General features: G+C 40.0%; 1 protein-coding gene across 1 annotated transcript in view; it reads right to left on the reverse strand.

Annotated features, from left to right (window-relative positions):
* Positions 1-17,848: 17,848 nt before the first annotated feature.
* Positions 17,849-24,386, reverse strand: part of LOC105441890 (ZP domain-containing protein-like) — a 43,400-nt gene continuing 36,862 nt past the window's right edge. The window contains exon 11 of the mRNA XM_030986725.1: positions 17,849-18,822. Coding sequence (XP_030842585.1) covers positions 18,662-18,822 — 161 coding nt within the window. The 3' untranslated portion in view covers positions 17,849-18,661. The remainder of the gene's footprint in view (positions 18,823-24,386) is intronic.

Here is a 24,386-nt window from a genome sequence, read left to right on the forward strand (position 1 = left end):
ACAGCTGGTATTAATGCTTTCCAGGCCTCTGTAACACGACTCTGGAATTGCCTGCCACGATCTGTCTGCCTGTCTCCTTCATTAAATGTTTTATAAGGCTCTCAAAACTCTCCTATTCATTGATTATCGATAACTTTTGCTACTTTTTGTTGTTTAACTCTGTGAATCGCTGTGAAACCGTTTAGTATGTGTAAAAGCGCTAACTAAATGACTTTGTTTTTATTGACTTTGTTATTACACAATTTTTGTCCTCAATGAGACTGGCCTTTTCTTAGAAAGTTGTACTGCGAAAAAGGTGGCCCCAAAAAGGTGCCCCCCCCCTCCCCTTCTGCCGGCCAGGACTAAGAGTAAACTAACAAAAGGAGTCCCCGTGCTCTCGGGGCGGCCCTAATAGCACATAAATTTCAAATCTGAGATCTAAATTTATAATTGAGTGTTTTAACTGCACTGAGATCACCTTGATGTCACTCGACAATATAACAATACACAATATTTCAAAGGTTTTTAAGGTCACTTCTTAATCGGAGACTGCGCTTAGACGAAAAATAGTATTCATAATTTCGAGAAAAAAAACCCTCAAATCTCTATGAGTTTGGCGATCTTTGAGAGAATAGGAATGTCAAAACGTTGTTGGCAATTCCGATGGAATTGAAGATACTAATTTAATTCCCAATCCTAAGTTAAGGGCTTTGATATATTCGTCACGAAAAACATGCTCTTATACTTTTAATTCGATATCATATACATCCTAATTAGATTAATTACTATCACATTGTATTAACTATGAATCGTTTATCGCTTTTATTATCTTTTATCAAGTTGGTATACTCCTGCTATGTGTTCTCGTATTTATTTGGTTTGTATATTATGTTAAGTGAATTTATATCAATGTAGCCTTACTGTTGCAAGACAGATTACCCTTAAATTAAATGAAAATAACAAATACCGTATGTATGGGTCAAAAATAGATTTCTGATTTTCAAAAATTGTATTTTTGAAATGAAAATTTAAGAAAATTATTTTTACCATAACATTTCGATTTCATTTTATCTTAATTACATTGAATCTATTATCAACGTGAAGATAATTCAACATTTTTCATACAATATAAAAATCATTTCAGATGACAGCAACTATTTTAAGAGTACACATCTGAAATATTTCGAATAATGATGATTTGTTTTCTCTTTTAAACCAAGATGTACCTCATTCAAATTGAACAGTAAGTGGCATCTAGAAAGTGGTCCTCCTCCGCTAATAGGGACTTTTAGATTGAGTGGACGAGAACGGCGTGAACGTCCACTGATCATGCGTGTCTATGGCAAGCCGTTTTAACACTTATTCATATTTCTTGATACCAAGAATTACCATTGCTTTACAACAACACAATAATTTCTTGATATCAAGAATTGAATTCTTGATATCAAAATATAGGATGGACACGCACGATCAGTGGACGTTTCACGGCGTTCTCATCCACTCAATCTAAAAGTCCCTTATATTGCGCGGCACTAGGCGAGACATGGGATATGTATTGTCTGATCTTTTTTAATGCAATTTTAACACGATAAGACTTGCAAGATATTACGTGTTGAAATGTGTCAAACTTGGCGATGACGTTACGTTATCCGAACATGATTTGATTATTAGGGTATTTGAATGACGGTTCAATAAGTTTAATTCTTAACGGTTTTATGAGCCTTTATTGTAAATGACGAAACGTTTTCCCGAAAATAATGTGAAAAGGTAAAAGAAAATAAAACAGTTATTATAATGTTTATTCAATCACATACCTTGTAACGAATGCTGCACAGAGCAAAGTATGATTAGCAATCCTACACCGACTGAAATAGATGACTTGATCGCCGCCATGTTTCTGCTTCTCCTTGCTCAAGAAACACACGAAATAAAGCATATAAAGTGAAACAAAAAGAAGCCCAACCAGCAGTATAACCAACGAAACACAATCTACAATAGATTCCCTGTAAATCTTTTGCAGACTTTGGTCGACAATAGTTGTATAATCTAAAACAAACAGTCTACTTTCGTCGTATAATCTAGAACCAACATACAGCATAAATTTGTTTCGTTGTTGATCTTACTTGCTGTAATGTTCATAATTGTGATTTGAACAAATATACCGAGCCTTAATGACTCACTACGTGACACACGGTAACCCCGGATACACATAAAAATTCTTCACACACAGATAACGATACAGTTTGCCAGAGATCAGATTATTATCGTGGGGGGGGGGGGTCAAAATTCAGGAGGGGAATACTGGGTTATTAATCATTTCCAATGATATAATAGATAACATGTAAAGTGTAATACTCTTTTCTATCGTCTACCCCAAAAGCAATTGAATCGTGTTCAGAGAATCCAGAATACAACAGCAAGGCTCATTACAGGCACTCGCTCTAGAGACCCAACTTTACCTAAATTGTTTAATATCCATTGGTTACCAGTTTAAAAAAGTGTATTTTTTTAAAGTAGATCTTCATCGATTTTAAAAACTAATTTTAATTTCATTATTGCAAAGGTGAAACTTTAATATGACAAGGTAATTAAAATCCAAACCATTTATACTAGTTCGGAAATTGTTTTAACTTGGTTTATAACCCAACCTCCCCGTTTAGAGACAGTTCAACTCATCCCCATTTCGTTCTTAATACGTTCGACCGCGCTCCTATCGTGCTGTGCAATCCCGTTCTGGTTCGAGAACTAAACAAAACAGCGCGTTCTTCCTAATTGATGCTTGACCACATCACGGTGTAACACGTTTCTAGTAGGATCGAAGTACGGCAATTCCGTTCGTAGTACGTCCATCTCGGTTTAAGTACGTTGGCACTCCGTCTAATTGCAGGACGGGGACATTTTTTGAACAGGCTCAAAGTTCTAGAGCACCCTTCCCGTCCAAGCCAATCGGAGCCCGTCCATGAAGTCCTTAAAAAGATCGTAAATAGTTGCTAATACGTTCTCTCCGTTCGCACACAGTTTGAGCCCGTTTGGCAACATTTTCCAGAACGTAGTAAGAACTAGTTTGAAGTGATGGGGGCTTGACTTGAATGTCTTCATTTGCAAAGATTGAAGCGTCGAAGTTGAACGGGAATGAGGAATGGCGAGAACGCGCTGAGTTTTTATAGCTCCCGAGCGAGGACGGGATTGCACACGCTCTAGGAGCGCGTTCGAACGCACTAAGAACGAGTTGAAGTGTTTCTGAACGGGGTGGCCGGGTTAAAAACTAGTTAGAACAAGTGGCGAACTAGTTAGAATGGGTTTGGACGTATTGGGAATGAGGTAGAACTAGTTAATAATGGGTTTAAACTGACTACGGACTGGCTTGGACTGCCTGGAAATGGCAAATTTACCAGATGTGAACTTGATGTGAACTGACTGTAGACGGGGTACAGACGAGATGGACGTATTGAGGGCTGTTTATGATCGTATTATAGACATTTTTACACATTCTGCCCCGACCACAACCTGTTTAACGATTTTCTAGGACGGTTCCAGAACGTAGTAAGATTTAGTTTGGTGTGATGGGGGTTTTAGGTTGGACATGATTCGCACAAGCAGAAAATAAGGACTTTTAGATTTGCGTGGACTGATGATACGTGTGACGTCCATTCAAGGCAGTGCATTAAAAGGACGTCGATCGTAGCAATCCACGTTGTCGTTGTGCAAATCTAAAGTCCCTATTGTCCCATAACATCTCACACATTTTCAGTGCCGGTTTTATCATATTCTCTTCAGTTATTTCTCTTACTTCACAACCATCATGCTAAATGTTTAATCTATTGCCTCACTCTAAACCCCGCTTATGGTATTATTTTTTTTCAGATATTCATGTTATGTTGTAACTCTCAGAATTACCTCTCTTCACACAACATATCAGAACTTGTACATCGGTACACACCAAGACACAACTACAGATCATCCTCACAATATCTTCTTTCTGTTACGCCTACTAACACAGAGACATATGGCAACGAAGCCTTTTCAGTCTCCGCTCCTGTACTCCGGAATTCTCTTCCTTTAGGAATAAGAAAAATTAACTCCTTTGCAAGTTTTAAGACTGCTATCACATTTCTATTTTCAAAGTAATTATTATTTGTTGCAGTGGAATATCATTTTATGTAATTAAATTTGTAATTTGTATGTAATAATGCAATTATCTATAATTTGTATGTAATAATGTAGGTCTAATATATAATTTGTATGTGATAATATACGTTGTATGAATAAAATCATGTAAAGCGTATGGAGGATTGTCATCGATGATTGTTATGCGCTAATTTACTTTTGACTAATCATAGCGCAAGTTTTGTTGCTAAACTTACTTGCTGTAATTTTCATGAGTGAGATTCGAACAAATATACAGAGCTTTAAAGGCTGTTTCACATGGTAAGTCAAAATAAATGCACTTACACGCATACCATTTACAATACGGCATCACTTTATTTTGTGTTTTAAACTTTTACACCAGTCCTTGCTGTAAGCCAAGACAATTTTTGATATTTCAATAAAGAAATATACACAAGGCTCAACACAAATACGTAATTGTCATCAAAAGTTAACCTCTAGGACAATTAAAAAACTTCAAATGACATCGAAATCAGATTTTCAACTGATGATTGCAAGACTTTCTGTAATGCTAATTCATTCTCTCCTCCTCCGACTCTCTCTCTGGAACTTGGTCCTGTAATTGACTTATATTCCCTCACACTCTTATCTAACTTCCCTTTTTAAGTTTCACATATAACTAAATTCAGTGAAATTTGGTCCTGAACTAACCTAGCTATATCCCACAATAATTTATTTACAAAGGGTACCCTTTTCAGCCACGGCGTATTCGGTATTTGCCAGCATGTCTCCATGCTAACTTCGGTACATGATACCCGTTATGATAAAACAAACAAACTCTTAATACATTAGGACTTTCAACCTAATAATTCACTCCGCATTTTATGCTCTTTTATGCCCGAAGTAGATATGTACACATCTCAATATCCAAAACGATTTTCTTTTGAACCCGATAACTCACCTGTTTCATTTTAACAGAAACCACTAATGCTGTACATTATCATTACAAAAGAAAAAACACTAAGGGACCGACATCATTTTTAAAAATAGAATTTAAGTCTCGATGGTCGTCAATGAATGTGGATACGCTAATGTAATGTATATGGTAGCTGGGAATACAAATCAATGTTTACAACTCTGAACATAAATGTATTACTATTGAAAAATGAAATCCTAACACATATAATACGGATTATTTACATTAATTGCGCACTTTCATGTTATCTAGCACTTGACCTATCATCCCAGAATTAGCCATTTATTCCAAATATGATATTGAGCCTGCTAATCTTTCTGCTAGGGTAATTGTTTGATTGTAAGCGTCTATCTACACAAAATATAAGTATACATGTATTTTATAGGAACATTAGTCTGACGTCATACTACTAGTATGGTGATCAATAAGTTTATGCAAGATACCTTAACACATTTTGCCAAAACTCAAACTTAAGCTGCATAGAGTGAAAGCTATAGTAGCCTACAACAAAAAGTGTCATTAAAAATTGTAGTGGATAAAGTAGAAGAAGGTGAAAAAGAAGAAGAAAAAGAAGAAAAAGATATCAAGCAACCCGGAATTCTTCGAATAGTTTCTCGTCTGCCAGATCACTTAGGGCTCACTCCTCAGATCTTTAATCACTGTATGATATTTGAAAGATAAGGAAATTTTTAGATTCAGAATTAAAACAAATAATGAAAATGTATTGTTTTAAGCTCATTGCCCTTTAAAAAAAGCAGTTTGAGATGGATTAAAGTGGGTTTAGCATCGAGTTATATTTTCGGCACCAGTCTATATTATGCAGCCCATGCAGTAGAACGACTATCCGCAAGACCGAACCCATTTGTGAAAAAGGCCGGACCCGCGGACCCTCTAGCTCACCTGAAGGTTCAAGAAACTGAACTGTTCTAATTGGCTGAACTGTAGGTTATGCTACGGTCACATAGGTTCGTACAAACGATAGTTTCGTACGAATCTCCCTGTTTTTTAGTCCGGCAGCCATCACGATATACCTTGTTTTAGGGTCTATAGTTTTTTTTTTTTTGGATTATAGTTACTTAGACCATCAATTTGAAGAATCCGATTGCTGACACTCTGTCAGCCTTGAGCAATTTGAGATATGTGACGTCACACAAAATGGCCGCCAAAATACCCTTTTTTACCAAAATTAATGATAAAAAAATTGTTTACAGTATTTTGCTACATTAAATGTCAGTCAAATATCTTGATTTTTTTCTAGGATCATCACTAAATAAAAATTGACGATGTTGTATGATAAAAAATGGCATGTAAATTTGCATAATTCAGATTGGCGCCCTCTATAGACACGTTAACTTCCAAATTTAAATGACGGCCAAATGCCAATTTCTAACATGAAATTAACATTTTTTATAAGTCAGACGCACTGAATACAATTAGTAAAAATTGTGCACCACATTTTGGTGTGATTTTTTTGTTATTTTGTACTTTAAAGGTAAAGATCAGTTTTGGAAACGCCCCCCTCTCAAAAAATGAAATGGAAGCTCTTATCACCAATCATGTGAAAGAATATGTTTTGACTAATACGTGATGATACAAATTTTGCCGAGAAACCGCCTACTAATTGATATATTTGGTAAATTATTATATCTATTTAGACCTGATAGATATCGCACACGTGTCGCGTAGTCCCATATACATCCTTCTGTGTACAGTGCTTGTAACTTTACCAAGACTGGGCCAAATTTCTAATCGTTTTGATGATTCCAGAACCTTGCAGTACACACCAATACTTATAAGCTAGATGATCAACCTTTTCTGATCGATTCCACAACGTTTCTTTCACAATGTCGTGGTCGAGGTGTCGTGGTCAAGTGGATATGTCACCCAACTGTGGATCACAAGGTTCGCAGTTCAAGTCCCGCCGCGGCACTAATGTCCTTTGGCAAGACATTGATCTACATTTGCCACTCTCCACCCAGGTGTTAAAATGGGTACCCGGTAGGATGCGAAAGCTAATGTGGTTTGATTAGCAATGGCGCTTGTAAAATGGCGACTGGCTGGAATGCTCCCCAGGGAGTGGAGAATGTGCATACCTTGTATGCGGGTAAGACTGAATCCGATGACCGGGGTAATAATATGTTCCGCGCCTATAGAAACGTAGTATTAGGCGCATTATAAATGTGAGCTATTATTACTATTATTATTATGACCATAACTGGTCTTTATCTTTAATACTTGAAGAAAACAAGCTAGAATTGCATGCTCTGTGTCCCATAGATATGAGGTGCCATATGGTTATAAATACCCGTTTTCAGTGACAGAATTCCGAAATTTGATTTGTATTTTGAGGTAATACATTCTTTTATATGAACCTATCATGAAAAGGTTCCTCTGTAACAAGGGAATTTATGAGTTTAATAAAGCGAAATATCCACCCAAAATGACCAAACATGGTTACCTTCCAATGGCTATCATTTGCTGCTTTAGTTTGATCGTTATAACACTCGACAGAGGCGCGAAAACCACAGAAAATTGTGCATGCTAGTTTTGCTTTGTTGCATTGGCACCGTGATGATTTACATAGGCTTCCACTCGCACAAGTGCACCGTATTAACCTTAATATGTTGTCCGGTGCGAGTTGTACATTTGTAAGTACTGTGACAGGGATCAGGGATTTGGTTTCCTCTTCTTTTGCATAGCCATACTTTGTAGGATCCAATGATGTGGGTCGTGACTGCAAGGCGTGCTTCCACACACATGTTTGCAGATGAGCTCTCTTGCCAACTGAGTCCAAAGGGGGTCAGATCTTCTGCTTCATCACTTTCAGCAATGCATGTACCCTTTTCAATCCCAAAGTATGCCCCAATAGTGTCGCATCCCCTCAACACATGTCCTGCCAACATCGATGGAATGATATCTTCTAACTTGTGTACAGTGGCAGGAATGTCAATAACAGTTCGCTCTTTGATGACGCCATGATCATTGGCGTTCTAAGTTATTCATGTAGATAATGATGGACCCTAACCCTAACAGCCAGGACCCTAACATACCTTTTCTCATTAGCAACAATTCGAATAGCTTGCTGTACTATGATGTTGTCTGCTTCTTCATGTGTTATGGAAAGATCTTCCCTTGGCATGACATCGCTGCCTGATATCACTTCAACACATACCTCATCTTGACCGGTAATGACCAGCTTGTGCTTTTGCCTATTTCTGAACACCTCATCATTCTGCAGAATCACGCATACCGGTATATGATCAACTGTAGTTTGTTGTCAGTAGTTTCTGGGAGGGAAGCAGTGAGGTGGGAAGACTCTTTTGGATGACTCTCGATTCGTCATGACTTCTAAAAATCCTGGTGGCACACCAACCAAAGATCATCAGATTTTAATTCAGAGTAGAGCACAACCATCAAACGGGCTGTACAAGGTTGTTCAAGTGACACGTCAACCTTTGTCAAATTCTTCAAGTTCGCCTTTGACCTGGTGAGAGCTTCCATGACAAAATATTCTTGATATTGACATATCTTCAACTTGCCTGCAGTCCTATTACTCTAGAGTAGATCAACTTCGTGTCATAGACTTTTAAATCTTCCAATGTTAATTAAACTACACCCTCCAAGTGGTTGAAAACTTCACCTACCTCGGCTCCATGTATTAAGCAACCTCTCCCTTGATCTCGAGCTCAACATTCACATTGGCAAGGCAGCAACCAAGATGGCTAGACACTCAAAGCAGGCCTGGAAGAACACTTTACTATAAACCACCAACACGAAAATGAAGATCTACCAGGCCTATGTGCTCAGCACTCTCCTGTATGGCAGTGAGTCGTGGACCCTGTATGCAAGTTAGGAGCGCCGTTTGAATGTTTTCCATTTCCGCTACTTGAGGCGAATCCTAGGCATCAAATGGCAGGACCACATTCCAAACAAGGATGTCCTAAAAAAGGAGGGATGATGACCATCTACGCTCTTCTATCACAACGACGGCTGAGATGGCTTGGTCATGTCAGTCGAATAGAGGACTGTTAGAAGACCTGGCCTTCGCTTCATGGATGTGTGCAAGAGGGATATGGAGGCCAGTGAAATCAACCCTACAAAATGGGAAGCCTATGCTTCAGACTGCCCCAAATGGAGATGCGCTGTGAAGACATGTATACAGAGGAGTGATCAGAAGAGAGTAGAACAGTGGGAGGAGAAAAGACAACAAAGACGGCAGCTAGCCACGGCTTCAACAGCACAGCCACACATGGAATTTGTCTGCAGCAACTGCAACAGGACCTGCCTCTCTAGGATTTGACTGTTTAGTCATAGCAGGAGCTGCACAGCAAGAAACTCTTGCTTGAAGCTGTTAAACAGAGGTACAATTGACGGTGTTCAAAGGGAGGGAGTTCCAGAGTCTTATTGTATCCGGGAAGAAGCTCCTCTTTTAGACAAGCATTCAGGCAAAATGAATAATTATCTTCTTGGAATGCCCTCTGTGCAGGGATGTTGATGGAGTGAGGAAAGTATGTGGAAAGTCTTTCAGCGGGTTGTTGATGCAAAAGATCATCACCACCTGAGCCTGTACCCTGCGTTCTTGTAATGTTGGCCACTTGAGCTGGTTCAGGATGGCTTCTACTTTGCTTGTCCTGCAGTAGTCATTGCAGAAGGAGCGGACATAGCGCCGTTGACCTATTTCAAGCTTCTTGATGATTGCTAATTGTTTAAGTGTTAGGGTCCCATATAATTATGATGATGGCATACTCCATGATTGGTTGAAGGTGAGTATCGTAGCACAATTATTTAACTTTTCTAGGACATGGTTGGATATTTCTTTGAAGAAAGGCACGGGTGGAGTTGGAGTATTTGCTGATAATGTTGATATGTGGGTTCCAGCTGAGGTTTTTCTGTGACTCAACACCTCGATACTTTGCTATATTTTTGTCATCTAGGGTCTGTCCGTGAATTTGATGATGGATTTGCGTTTATTGGTGACATGTAGAACCTGACATTTATGTGGGATGAATTCCATCAGCCAATCACGCTCCCAGCGTTGCAGTGAGTCAAGATCCTCTTGGAAACGTTAGGCGTCTTCCTATGTCTTGATGTTGCTGTATAGCATGCCATCGTCAGCAAAGAGCCTGACTGTTGGGTTTGGGGAGAGGTACGGTGGCAGATCATTGAGGAAGAGGAGATGTTACTTGGCTGGTGTTGAAAATGGGTCCTTCCAGTAACACCTGCTGGGTCCTGTAACTCAGGAAGCCAGAAAACCAAGCATGTGTGGGTTCCCAGATTCCATAGAATTGGAGCTTGTGTAACAGCTAGCCTTCGTTGGGGAACCTTGTCAAATGCTTTGTAGAAACCAAGGAGTGTCATGTCCAATTGGTCTCTGGCATCGATGCCTTTGGCAAGGTCCAGGAAAGCAAGGACAAGCTGTGAGACGCTGGATCGCTTCTTTCGAAAGCCATGTTGTGCATCAGACAAGATGTTGTGGCTTTTAAGGTGGTTCATGTTGCTGCTAAGAACGATGTGCTCCAGTACTTCACAGGTTACTGACGTCCGAGAGACAGCTCTGTAGTTCTCTGGCTTGCTACGGTCACCTTTCTTGAAGATGGGATCAATATATATAGCCATCTTCCATTTATCAGGTATGCACGCTCTGGTTAAGGGAGGCTTGGAAGAATAGAGGAAACACAGGTGTCAGTTTGATGGTCAGAAGTCTGGCTGGGATTTGGTCAGGACCAGTGGCTTTATGAACATCAAGCTCAGACAGGATCTTCAGAACCCGATATAGTAATGTGATCCATGGTTGGGTAGGGGCTTCGTCCTTTGTCTCTCAGACTAGTCATATCTTCATTGCAGTTGAAGATGGATGAAAACTGATTACTTAGAATGTTCGCCTTTGAGAGGCTATCTGAGTAAGTCATTCCATTAGATTATTTCAATGGAGCCAACCCTGAAGCATCGCATCGCTTGCCGTTTATGAAACTCCAGAAACACTTTGGTTTACAGTTGGTGTCTGGGCTGACAATTTCTGTCAGGTACCCGTTGTAGACTTTCTTGGAAATTGTGTCATAGAATCCACCAGGTAACTTCTGTTAAAACTCATGCATCTGTCTGGTACCGATGCCAAATGCTTTATCATCATTCACTGACGCTGGATCAATGCTGGTCTAAATAAAGCCTATGAATGGAACAATAATGTACCGTAAAATCACTTCTCACTGATTCTCTTGTAGATCTTGGTTTCTTTACATGTATCTTAATTTAGACCAAAAAATATGTAAGATGAATGCAGCACAATCGTAATTATTTTATGCATACGAAGCATATGATATGTGTTTAACGTGACGTAGATCTAAGAAATTGGCATTTGGCTGGCACACCTATTTTTATGCAAAATTAATATATTTATAGAGGGCGCTATTTCAAAACATGCAAATTAGCTTGTCATCTATGGCCGTGCAACATCACGAAACCATTTTTAATGATGGTCCTAGAGAGATACAGACATTTGGCAGCCCAAAATTGTAGAAAAAATCCTTGTTTTATATTTATTATACATTTTTAGAGAAAAATCATGTACTTTGGCGGCCATTTTGTATGACGTCACATATCTTAAATTGCTCAAGGCTGACAGAGTGTCAGCAATTGGATTCTTCAAATAGAAGGTTTAGGCAATCATAATCCATTGAGAAATAAGAAATTGGCATTTGGCTGGCACACCTATTTTTATGCAAAATTAATATATTTATAGAGGGCGCTATTTCAAAATATGCAAATTAGCTTGTCATCTATGGCCCTGCAACATCACAAAACAATTTTTAGTGATGGTCCTAGAGAGATACAGACATTTGGCTGCCCAAAATTGTAGAAAAAGCCCTATTATATATTTATTATACATTTTTAGAGAAAATCATGTACTTTGGCGGCCATTTTGTATGACGTCACATATCTTAAATTGCTCAAGGCTGACAGAGTGTCAGCAATCGGATTCTTCAAATAGAAGGTTTAGGCAATCATAATCCATTGAAAAAAAAACTATAGACCCTAAAACAAGGTTAGGCCAATAATCTGGATTTGGCTGCCGGACTATTTCCATTACTGCCCGAATTTCCATTGTCTGAAAATCGTTCGTACGGCGTTCGTAGCAGTTCGTTATGGCATTTGTGACCGAGGCTTTACATATTCAGGTTTTATATGCGACCGACACACGATGAATAATTCGTGAGTTTCGGTGTCGGGGACCTTTTAGTCGCCTGGGCCTGGGAATCTCTTTCGGTCTGGTGGGATTATAGGATTTCCCGTATTTACCATCTAACGGACTGTAAATGAATTACCCATAGAATTCGGGAAGTGGAATTGTAATTCAATGCACCCTAATAGTTAAATTATGATATATAGTGAAATATAATTCAGGCCCTCATTAAATTACACGTTTTGTTTCAGAAGAAAGAAAGAAAAAACTTATCAATATCATAAACGCAGAGGGATAAGGAGTTAAATTTGTCAACATACAATAATTGTGCCTCATCTCCAAAAAGACACATTACATAATAGACATACAGTCAATGTGTGCTAGCAGAGACTTTTCATCGGGTATAGGCTTGAAGCAAGGTCTGCTTGGAGCTTCCGTTGAAACAAATCAATACATTTTAAAAATAAATCAATTTGTTTTTAAATTCTAGGCTTACATTTATGTGTGAACAAATCAAAAGCACAGAATACTCACAGGCACATCGTATTCTTGGTGTCCAGACCCCGTGCTTGCAGACCGACCTCGGTCCTCCCATCCTCATCATTCCCGGGGTTCCATCGCAGTCAAACATGTGACTATCGGAATGTTGGAACACCGCCCCCGCGTTCGACATGTTCTCTGGTGCGGTGCAGTTGTCTGTACATGGATATCACCAAAAACAAAACAGTGAACGTCAGTATAGTAGCTAAGGGGTCCGGTGACGGGTGCCCCCCCCCCCGACTGTATGGGGGGATTTACAAAAAATAAAAGAGAAATGGGGAGAGGGACGAAAGAATTAAGATGCTCAAAACCCTGCCAATATTCATTTATCAATATCATAATGGCCTTTGATATTCTCATTTCATCCACCGAGGAAGACCAATGGACAATCATTTTCAAAGAGTGAACAAATTATTATCACAGTGTGGAAATATTATATTCATAGTGTTATCACAGTGTGGAAATATTATATTCATAGTGTTAACAAATTATGTACACAGAGTGGAGGGAATATGGCCCCAATGTGGACATATTATAGTCACAGTGTGGACACAGTGCGGACACATTATGTACACAGTGTGGACCTCTTAATGTTCACAACGTTACTGTTCAGGATTCGTACTTTTACAAACTGGACGGTGACCGCCAATGTGCGGAAACCACGTGCCGTCGTGACAGGCAGCCTTCCACGGTCCGTCCACGAAGATGCCACCCTCGCATGAGAACCTGATGGTATCGGTATGGTCGTAGAAGGACTGGTCGGAGTTCCCCGATAGATGTGACGTGTGAATGATCTTCGGGTCATCGAAGGACGGCGTCAGGCACTGATCTACAAAGGTGGAAATTAAAAGATACTTATCAAGCCCATATAGTGCTGCTCTTTATGTCAGGGCCTCCATATGTACATGTAGCTGTCATAATAATCAAAATACGAGATGCTTATATTACTTCTACGAAATGATTAATCCTACTGAAAGTTTAAATGAACTCAGTAAACATAACTACGACTGATGAGGAGCATAGTTGATGCGACCTTACACGCTTGTATAGAATAGAGTAGGCATGGTTGGGTTCCATGCATGTAAGGTGTTTCATATTATCCTTCACTCTCCTCATACTCATTAATCTATTATCCAGCATAATGCCAAGTACGTTTTAGGTTTATTTTATAATCCAGCTGTACATATTTTGTTTTTGTTTAGGCCGGTGATGTACTCTTCAACGCAACACAGATGGATGAAGATTCGCTTGACCCTGACTGAAATTAGGAAGGAATTTGAAGGTTTCCGAGAGCCTCAATTTAGTCTCGTGAAACTTGTTTTATTTGGATCTTCGGTGTTAGGACCTTCTGTCTTTTGGGAAGTGTTGGCTTTCACTGTCACTAATTTAAAATCGAAATAACCATAATCATATAGTGTTAGAAGTATGTCCACCTCTTAAAGTTGCACTTATCCGCATTGCAAATGATTGTCCAATATAGCAACGGCAAATTACCAATGATATTTCGATAGCTGAGGACAATAATATTTACAAGACTATAAACAATCCTTACCGAGGCACTTGATTGTCATAGGGTCTGGGTTCCACTGGCCGGTCTTGTTACAATATGAGAACTCTGGACCAGATAAGGTCCTGTCACCAATACACTTCAGGGTCACTCTTGAGTGATATGTATACGGGTCACTTTGAGGATCCTCGATAGTCGCCTTTGGTGGAACAGAGGGTGGGGAGCAGCCTGAAATGAAATAGGTGACAGTGAGTCCTTTCACAGAAGTATGGTGCATTTTCTATACTTTAAAATTTACAAGGTGATCGCACAGTTTTCAAATATCAAGAAACGGCAACTGGAAACAGACTTGTGCGTCGCTAATCGGAATGTGCGAACATGAAAAAACGTAGAAGGAGGGGGAACACCCTCCCCCTTTCGCAGACTGCTGTTAACCCAATATTATGGTTGGGAGGTGGTCTATTGGAATTGTAATTGCTTCTCTTAATTGTTTTACTTAAGAAAGTGTATACATGTATATCATATTTAGACCTTCTAAGAAAAAAAAGAGAGTTTAATATTCGGGCAAGATACGTCAGCCCTCCCCACCCCCTCCCCTTCCTCCTCCTCCGGACAGTTTTGTTTTCGTATTCGAACTGTCAAAACACCAATAGTGTAGGGAAATGCACACCAGAACCTTTACCGCCCTTCCGCGTCCTACTCGATGATACTCATACGTTGCTTCTAGATTGATAATGGCCTCACCAGTTGATTCACAAGCGATTGGTGGACTCCATGCCCCATCGACACAAGTTGCAACTACGGAGTCCAATCCGATACTCAGACTGAACCCCTGAAAGCAAGAGCATGTCACCTCAGAGGCGTGTGAGTAAGAACCAGTGACATTGCTGTTCGATGGAGCTTGACAATCACCTTCAAGTTTGGTAGAGGTAAAGAGAAATATTGACGTTGTCTTCAGAAATTAAATAACCCAGCAAAATCATATTGGCAAACAAACAAATGTAATCAAAATTGGAATGCATGCTCTCTAATTTAAATTAAATCACATATCGATGATTTTATCACTTCCTCAAACTCATTCTATTAAAATGTAAAAGCGCAGCTGGGCTCAATTTATGTTGTCCCCTTTGATCCCTACAATATCATTTTCCTTGTTAGTATTTTATGATTGCATGACGGTGGCTGCCTACTAGAAGTTTATATCAGACCAATTGTCATTACATCGGATGTCAATTTATGTTCACAACTCCATGATGCTTGGTAGCAAGTCAGACTTAAAATTACCAAATACCTTGCCAAATATCCTTGGGCTTGCCAAAACACTCACACTCGCTTTTTTTCCGTATTTCTTCTTTTAAATGTGCGTGCACATACACGCACCCATCCCCACACACGCACATACATACTCACTAGCAAAGACGCACACGCACATATACATGAATGTATGAATGTATGTAGGCCTAATGGCATTTTATTCGATAGAAAATGAAACCATTCTCATATACATACTTAGGCACAGGCGCGTACGAAGGGGGGGGGGGGGTTGTGTTTTGGGGGTTAACCCCCCCCCCTTTGGCATTTTTTATGTGTGTATTTTTAAGAAAACCCCCCTAAAACCCCCCTTTGTTTTGTTTAAAACCCCCCTTGAAAAAATCCTGCGTACGCCCCTGGTGCCATATATTAATTAACAGTTCGGTTGTGCTCTAAAAAGATAAAGAATGACACAGAACTTACCTTCGCAAGTGGGTACAGTGGACCCCACCCGATTCGCAGACCGCTTCGGATGGGCCTCCTAACGTATACCCGTCGTCGCAGGCGTATGCGATTCGGGTATGTAGGTCATATTCAGGAGTATCAAGAGTGATACTGCCGTTTGTTGGTACTGTAGGTTGGGTGCATGAAGTTATACCTACAACAAAACAAATACAGTAGGCTTGCGGGTGCACCATGTGAGAGAGAGGGGGAGGATTGACGACTTCTGAACACGGATAGTCAACCTGTTCGAAACGTCGAGCCAACTCACGCCACTCATCCTCTCCAAGCGCTATAGTTCTCCTCAGTGGCGGATCCAGGGGGGGGGGGGGGGGGTTATGGCCCGGCCCCCCCTCCCCTGGGGAAAAAACCGTGTAAAAACACGTGATTTTTAGCTTTTTGGGGGGGATGGCCCCCCCCCCCCCTGGCGGTCAAGGGGGGGGGGGGGGGTGCAAATTTTCAAATTTTCGAGGCCCCCCCCCCAAAAAAAAAAAAAAAAAAAAAATGTGCTCACTACCCCCCTACTAATATTGAACAATTCTAAATCATAAAAAAAACCTTCCCTTTGAAACAGCTTCTTAGAATTTGACACATCCTTTATCATTTGAAGGAAATACATTTAGGGTTTTATGTCTCATTTCGTGCTGTTCTACATTTGCTTGTGATGTAGTCACCCCGGAATCCTTTCTTTAATCGTGGATATATTCTTCCTAATGTTTATTCATTTGTCTCATTAGTATTCATTTCGGGAATATTCTACTTTTTGGAAGGTGAATGACCAAGTTTTATTAATGAGGTTTAGTTTACGCAATTTCTGTTTCCAAATCAAAATAATAGTTGTTGTTTATTCCCAATTCTTTGAATTTTCACTTGAATACATGTCTTAAATAAACTGGGAAAGCATTTTATTGAATCTTTTATAATAGTTTATATTCCTATTCCTATTCCTATTTTAGTAACAGAAAGGAGCCTTTATAATTGTGCAGCATGATGCAGTATTCATTTTAATATTCTCTGTCAATCATTGCAAAAGCTCATATTAAAATACGACGATTCTCCATTGATTTGATAATACTTCTGCCCTTTGTCTCTATTCTCATGTTTTTTAATATAAAGAGAACAGAGACCCGTTTAGGCTGTATTAATGGACATCATCATCATCATCACCATCATCATCATCATCATCATCAACATCATCACAATATTTTCCATTCAGCTCAATAAATATATGTTCAACTAATCAATACAATTTGTTTTGGGCTGTCATATTTCCAAGCAATTTGCTTACAATGGCAGTCTTTCTTTCTCAAATAAGGCCTACAAAAAAAAAGATGTTGTATTGCCCTTTAGGTGCCAAAATATGGGTCGGTCGGTCGTATTTTTTTTTTTTTAAACTTTTTTTTTAAAACTCCCTGTTTGGGCTGATATTTCTTAGTTTATAATGCTTTGATACATTTTTGTTTTTACTAAAACACGGTTTTAAAAAAAGCCGACCGTAGATTTCAACATTTTTGGGTAGGTCGCAAAGGGCAATACAACATCTTTTTTTAAGGCCTTATTCATAAAGTTTTATAAAATATGATAATTTGATATTTTATCTTTCTTTTCATTTTTTCTATAATAATTTTATCTATGATTGCTTGTCAGAGAGTATTTCTTAGAATTTGATGTTGGTTAAGGTACCAATAATTGTTTATATTTATATGGTATTCAGAAGAAAATAAATGAAATTAAATAGAGAAACTATAACCATGAGCAATAAGCTTTTAAACAATCATTCTCACATACACCCATTGAACGACGTCTCTTTAATCATCAATTCGGATAGAATTTATTTTCCAGTGAGATATTTTTCACATAGGAATTCATTTCACAGGGAATAAGAAGTAGCTAGAGAAAGACAGAGAACGAGAGAGAGAGAGAGAGAGAGAGAGAGAGAGAGAATATGGGGAAAAGTATGGGAAAGAAGAAGGGATACATAGTGGTAGGATAGGATAAAGAGATTCAAAATCATTTTAATACATTACTGTACAGTATACCAAAAATTAGAATAAATCAAAAATGAGAAGTAGGCCTACAATAAATGCAAAAAATATATTGCTCGATCGGCTTTTTCTTGAACTTCATCTGGAGCGCATTAGAGAACAGTATAAACATCAACACATTTTACCGAGTTTAATTTTCAGTTATATGTTTCCACCTTCTTGCAGGAGGTGTATCAACTTAAGCATTAACAATCGTTTGTAATAATTTCATAGCCAGAAGTGTCACTATCATCGACGTACTCATAAAAGTTGTCTTTATAAAAAGCTAGAGGTTAACTGAAAACGAACGTCTCTTTTTTATTTTCGAAATAATTATGTATATAATCATGATCATATATTTCTTTCAACAAACGAATTATAAATTCCATATTACTCTATAATGATATGCATGATATATTCGAGATATATGCCATTTGCGAGATATTGAATAAATGACCAGAAAAGCTTGTGTCGTCACAAACTTTATGTCTCATTCGTCTTCTTCTTCATCTTTATCATCATTCATCATCTCCTCTCTTTTTTCTTCTTTCATCTCCTCCTCCCCCTTCTCCACGTTCTTCTTTCTTCTCCTAGTTCTAAGCTTCGATTTCACCCTCAGTCTGCAGACGGCTGTATCCTTTGGAGACTTTAGTACGTGATCTCAACTTTTTCACCGTTACCATAGCAACCACGGTGATGAAGAAACCAGCGGCTGCCACCAGCATCATGTTGACTGGGTTCGCCAACCATGATGTGTCTGCATGGAGGAGAGCAAAACAATGAGTTACCTCGATAGTTTTTAAAGTAAAAGTTTTTATTCTCCTCCACTCTGAATGTTATGTGATTATAATTATTTTCTTGTTCGTAAATGATTTCTCTTTTGTTCTGTACATTTCTGAACGAGTGCTAATAGAAAATGACAGCAATAACGTAGAGACGATGATTGTTGTTTGACATCAATTTCATGGTTTAAATTTGGACACGAAGGTGGCGCTATTTCAACAAAACTATTAAGAGATTCTATTACGTTACCATATTTTGTTAATACAGTAATTTACTATTAGACAAAGGAAGAAACTGATTATCAGTTAGACCTGGTTACTGTTCTTTTTTGTAACAATATCCATTTTTATGAAATTGCCTTTCTCTTTTCCCATTTCCCGCCCCCCCCCCTCTTTATTTAATTTTTGTATTTATATTATATATATTTTTTCATTTTTTAAAACTTTTTTAATATTTATTTACTGTTATTATTATTATTATTATCATTATTATTATTATTATTGTCGTAGTACGTGTGAGACGATAAATGAAACTCGGGAAAACGTGTGTTAGCGTAACCGGTGCTTTAATTCATAAACCGTTGATTCTCGGTGATTCATGCACGCAGAAACGGGAAAAAACCCCAAAGTCTTCAGCAATAAACCACTGAAGCTCTCAACTACAGTGGAGAAGGAAGTGAAGGGGAAAAGGGAGACACCAAGAAACTACCAGCAATCAACTCAGCTCAGCTCAGCAACAGAAGCTGCAACATGCAAGTCCTGATCTTGCCCTCGAAAATACTGCCAAACAGTAGAACCAAAACCCTCGTTAAAACAAGGAAACCGCGTGACTCTGTAATACATAGCTACAGGCACAGCAACAACGTCCTCTCCGCAATTGAACGTGACATGAATGTCATTCAATACTAACATGTATGTTAACACATTAACGTGGGCGGCGTACCACACAATAAATCATTCATCCGCAAAATCATGTGCAACACGCGTAGCGAACTAATTTGCATAATCGGACAAGTCCGCGATCTACATAAAACATAAACTAGTCCACATTCCCACAGTTTCCCCGCTTAAACAGCTTTCGTCCCGAAAGCGCCAATGTGTACCTATGTAACATAAAATTACTCATCGATAAACATTCAATCAAACTTCAATTGAAAAAGAACCTATAGACCATTATCCTTTCTATACACCTCACTACTGTATACCAACTATAGTATACAAATCTCCAATGAGTACTATCAAATGAGATCACTACATACTAATCTGGCTCCAATGACGAAAATATAAACCTTATTTCCTGCATAACAAGCCAATCTGAACTATTTACATAAAAATAAGTCAACATCATTTAGCTTGCCTTATCAAAAACTGTTGAAGCCTTGTTATACATAACATATATTTATGCCACTTATAAGACTTGAATTTCCTAATTCTCCTTCAAATACAAGTTCCTAAACAAATTCTGTTTGTAGCCTATTCTCGAAAATATATATATATATCCCTTCCCAACTGATGCAACTAAACGGTTCCTCTTCGCCGCTTTCGATGCGCACATCACTTAACTCCATCAGGGGGGTAATCTGGTGATCGCCGACATCGGCAGTCGACCAGGATTAGGATTCACTCCTTTGTTAATTCTACTTGATCGTCTGGGCTCCGTCACACCTGCGTCAATAACGTGATGAGGTAACTCCTTCCATGAAAGAGTGTAACCGTTCTCATGATCATCCTCCTCATCGTCGTCGTCGTCGTCATCATCACTACTTTGATGGATAACGTCATTTCCAATGTTAATACCACGCCCAAGCTCTGCTACATCTGGGTAGGGTAAAATACCATCAAGGCCATCATTTTCCTGACGAGGATCTGCAATAATTCTGCGTCTATTTACCCACTTGGTAACCCCTCCAAGGGCAGGTTGAATGTTATATAAATCACCCTCCTCGTTCTTGGCTAAAATGATGAAGGGTTTCTCGTCAAACTTGTCGTGTAATTTGTGCCTCCCTGTAAATGCCTCGTTCTTGAGCAACACTCTCTCTCCAACTTCCAGGGTAGACAAATCACCTCTTCCTTTGGCCTGTCTCTCTTCCTCTTTCTTTGCTGCTTCTCTCTGTCTATCACAAACTATCTTGTAGGCTCTCTCCATCAATCTCTGCTGTGCTTGAGCGTAATCATCCGTACAATCAGAATGGAGACTGTTTATCAAATGATCCACTGGCAACGTAGGTCTGCGACCGAACATTAGAAAATGTGGAGTCACTCTCGTTATCCTGTGCGGTGTAGAATTGTACACATATACCACATGCTGGATTAACTCAGGCCATCTATTCCTATCTCTAGGATCCAGCGATCTCAGCAATCCACACAGCGTCTTGTTGAACCGTTCACACTGGCCATTTCCAGCCGGATGGTATGCTGTCGTCCGTGACTTTTGTATGTTATACATCTTACAAAGCTCAGCCACAAGGGTGCACTCGAATGACCGTCCTTGATCCGAGTGAATTCTTGACGGTATGCCGTACCGTGTGAACCAAGCATCTCGTAACACCTTTGCTACCGTCACAGCAGTTTGATCCTTGCATGGGATGGCTTGGCAAAACTTGCTGAACACATCGGTAAGCACCAATACATCTTCAAATCCGCCTCTTCCTCTGTCAAGCTTCAAGAAGTCCACAGCTACAATCTCCAAAGGTCTAAATGCAATCAAATGCCGTTGTGGAGGGCGAACCGTAGGTGTAGGCAACTTTGAAGTGATGCATCTAAAGCACTTCTTGATGTACCTTCTTGCTTCTCGTGTCATTCCGGGCCAATAACATCGTTCTCGTAACAAGTTCAGGGTCCTGTCAACTCCCTGATGACCCCATTTGTCATGCGTCATCTCTAGCATCGACTCTCTCAACACCCTAGGTACCAGCAACTGATGAATCTTGCCCAACACTGGGTCTTCTACTTCTCGATACAGCACATCATGGTACATCTCGAAGCTTGCATACTCTCGTAGCCATCCATGCAAATCTGTCACTTTGGCACCTGGCTCTGGTCCAGGAATTCTCGCTTCCTTCAGGTGACGTATTTCTTTCAAGTCGTCATCCTCTTCCTGCAGTTTGGCTAATTCTTCATAACTATATGAAGGCAAAACATTCGAAACCTTCTCGTTCGTGACCCTTCGAATAGCAATGTTGAAGTCATCGTGTGATGTAGGCTGCTTGTCCTGAGGAAACTCTGTTGACTCCAGCACCTCATCAATCACTGCAGCAACTTCTTCTTGGAGCATGTCAGCTGGTCTCCTACTCAATGCATCCGCACTCTTGTTACTCTTGCCTGTTCTGTATCTGACTTCCAGATCAAACGGTGCCAGCTGGGCAACCCATCGGAACTCTGTAGCTCCCAACTTTGCTGTAGACAGATACTTCAGCGGGTTGTGATCTGTTAATACTATGCAATGTGCTCCCATGAGGTAGGGTGCAAATTTCTCAGTAACTGCCCATTTCAGAGCAAGCAGTTCAATCTTGAAGCTACTGAAATCAGGGTAGTTCTTCTCTGAACCTCGCAGACTTCTACTGGCATAAGGAATAGGGTGTACCCTACCATCATCTCCTTTCTGCATCAAGCAAGCACCGAGTCCCTTCTTGGATGCATCCACTTCCAGAATGAACTCCTCATCGAACTTCGGATATGCTAAAACTGGTGCACTTGTAAGCTTCGACTTCAAAATCTCGAAGGCCTCTTCTTGTGTTGTTCCCCACACAAACTCAGTCTTGCTTCCTTTCCCTTTAGCAGCAACTTGGTGCAAAGGGCCAGCTATTCGAGAAAACCCATCAATAAATCGACGGTAATAGGAAGCCAACCCCAGGAACGAACTCACTTCTCTCCCATTCTGAGGTCGCGGCCACGTCTGAATTTTCTCTACCTTGCCTTGGTCAACACTAACTCCATCCTCACTCACTACATGTCCTAGGTAGTTAACTTCTTGTTGAACAAAATGACACTTCTTGCCTTGTACCTTCAATCCATTCTCTGCAAGTCTAGTCAGCACTACCTCAAGCCTCATCAAGTGCTCTTCAAATGTTGCAGAATACACCAAGATGTCATCCAAATACAAGACAATCTGACTCAAGTTGAGATCTCCTAGGATGTACTCCATTGTCCTCTGGAACGTGCCAGGACTGTTGACTAGTCCCTGCGGCATCCGAGTGAACTCATACAACCCCCAAGGCACTCTGAAGGCAGTCACATCGATGGAGGATGGGTCCATCACGACTTGAAAATATCCATGTGCCAGATCTAGTGTTGAGAAGTACTTCGCATCTCGAAGTGCATCCAGGGTCTCCTCTATTCTGGGCAACGGAAAAGAATCCTTCACCGTGCGAGCATTGACCTTCCTATAATCTATACATAGTCTCAAAGATCCATTCTTTTTCTTCACCAAGACAATCGGACTGGCGAACGGGCTCTTGGATGGGCGAATTATCCCCCGTTCCACCATCTCTTGCAACATCTGCTTAACCTCAGGAATCAAAGCTGGAGGGATACGCCTGTATGGAAGTCTAACTGTTGGTCCATCTACCAGCTGAATGTGATGAGGTACCACATTGCACTCCCCAAGATCAAATGCACCTGCAGAGAAAACATCAGCATGCTTCTGAAGAAGTTCTCTCACTTTCTCTGTTTGATCCTCTGTTAGACCTTCCAACTTCACACCTGGCGGAAGACAGGAAACAGCCTCTACCGACTCCGAAGACATCCTCACTGGTGAGTCGACTCCCTCTATCACGACATCACACATTGATACTCTTAACTGTTCATCGTGCAGATGTAAGTAGAGTTGTCCTGTTCTTTTCACAGCCAGAGCTTCAGCAACACGGGTGTCAGGCGGTAGATGAACCTCTTGTCCAGATGTGTTGGACATAAACAATTCAACATCATCCCCCTTCAACTGCTGACAACCTTCAACTGCACTCAGCGTCGAACTTGGCTCCTCATCTGACTCTCTCACCAAGATCTCAGCTCCTGGCGTAATGGTGTTCCTCTCCACATGGCACATCACCCTTCTAACTGTATAAGGAGGGAATACCTCCAATCTTCCTGTCCTTACTGGTGATGGGCAACCGTTGCTCTCCATGGTTGTGGGTGCCTTAGATCGAAAACCAAATTCGATGTCATATCCATCCAAATTCTGCAAAATGTTACAACCTAGTAGAATAGGATACTCCGATGCAGTGCCACTGCATTCTCTGTCAACTACTACCAGGAATCCTCCTTGTAGTGACTGCCCTCTGACCTTGATGGGAACTTCAACAAAACCCTCTATAGGCACTTCAATTTCACCAACGCCTACAACATTGAGAAAAACTCCTGGCTCCTGCTGAGGTCCTCCCAGCCTCTCCTTCAAACATCGATGATACACTGATGCTGGAATAATGGAAGCCTCTGCTCCAGAATCAAAAATACATCCAATATCTAATCCCGCGATATGGACTGTTCCTTTCGGACATGGTGCCACAAAGCGCTTAGCAAACTCTGATGGAACCTGATGACG

This window comes from Strongylocentrotus purpuratus, unplaced genomic scaffold, assembly GCF_000002235.5.
Source record: "Strongylocentrotus purpuratus isolate Spur 01 unplaced genomic scaffold, Spur_5.0 spur5_scaffold_16, whole genome shotgun sequence".
Classification (NCBI taxonomy): Eukaryota; Metazoa; Echinodermata; class Echinoidea; order Camarodonta; family Strongylocentrotidae; genus Strongylocentrotus; species Strongylocentrotus purpuratus.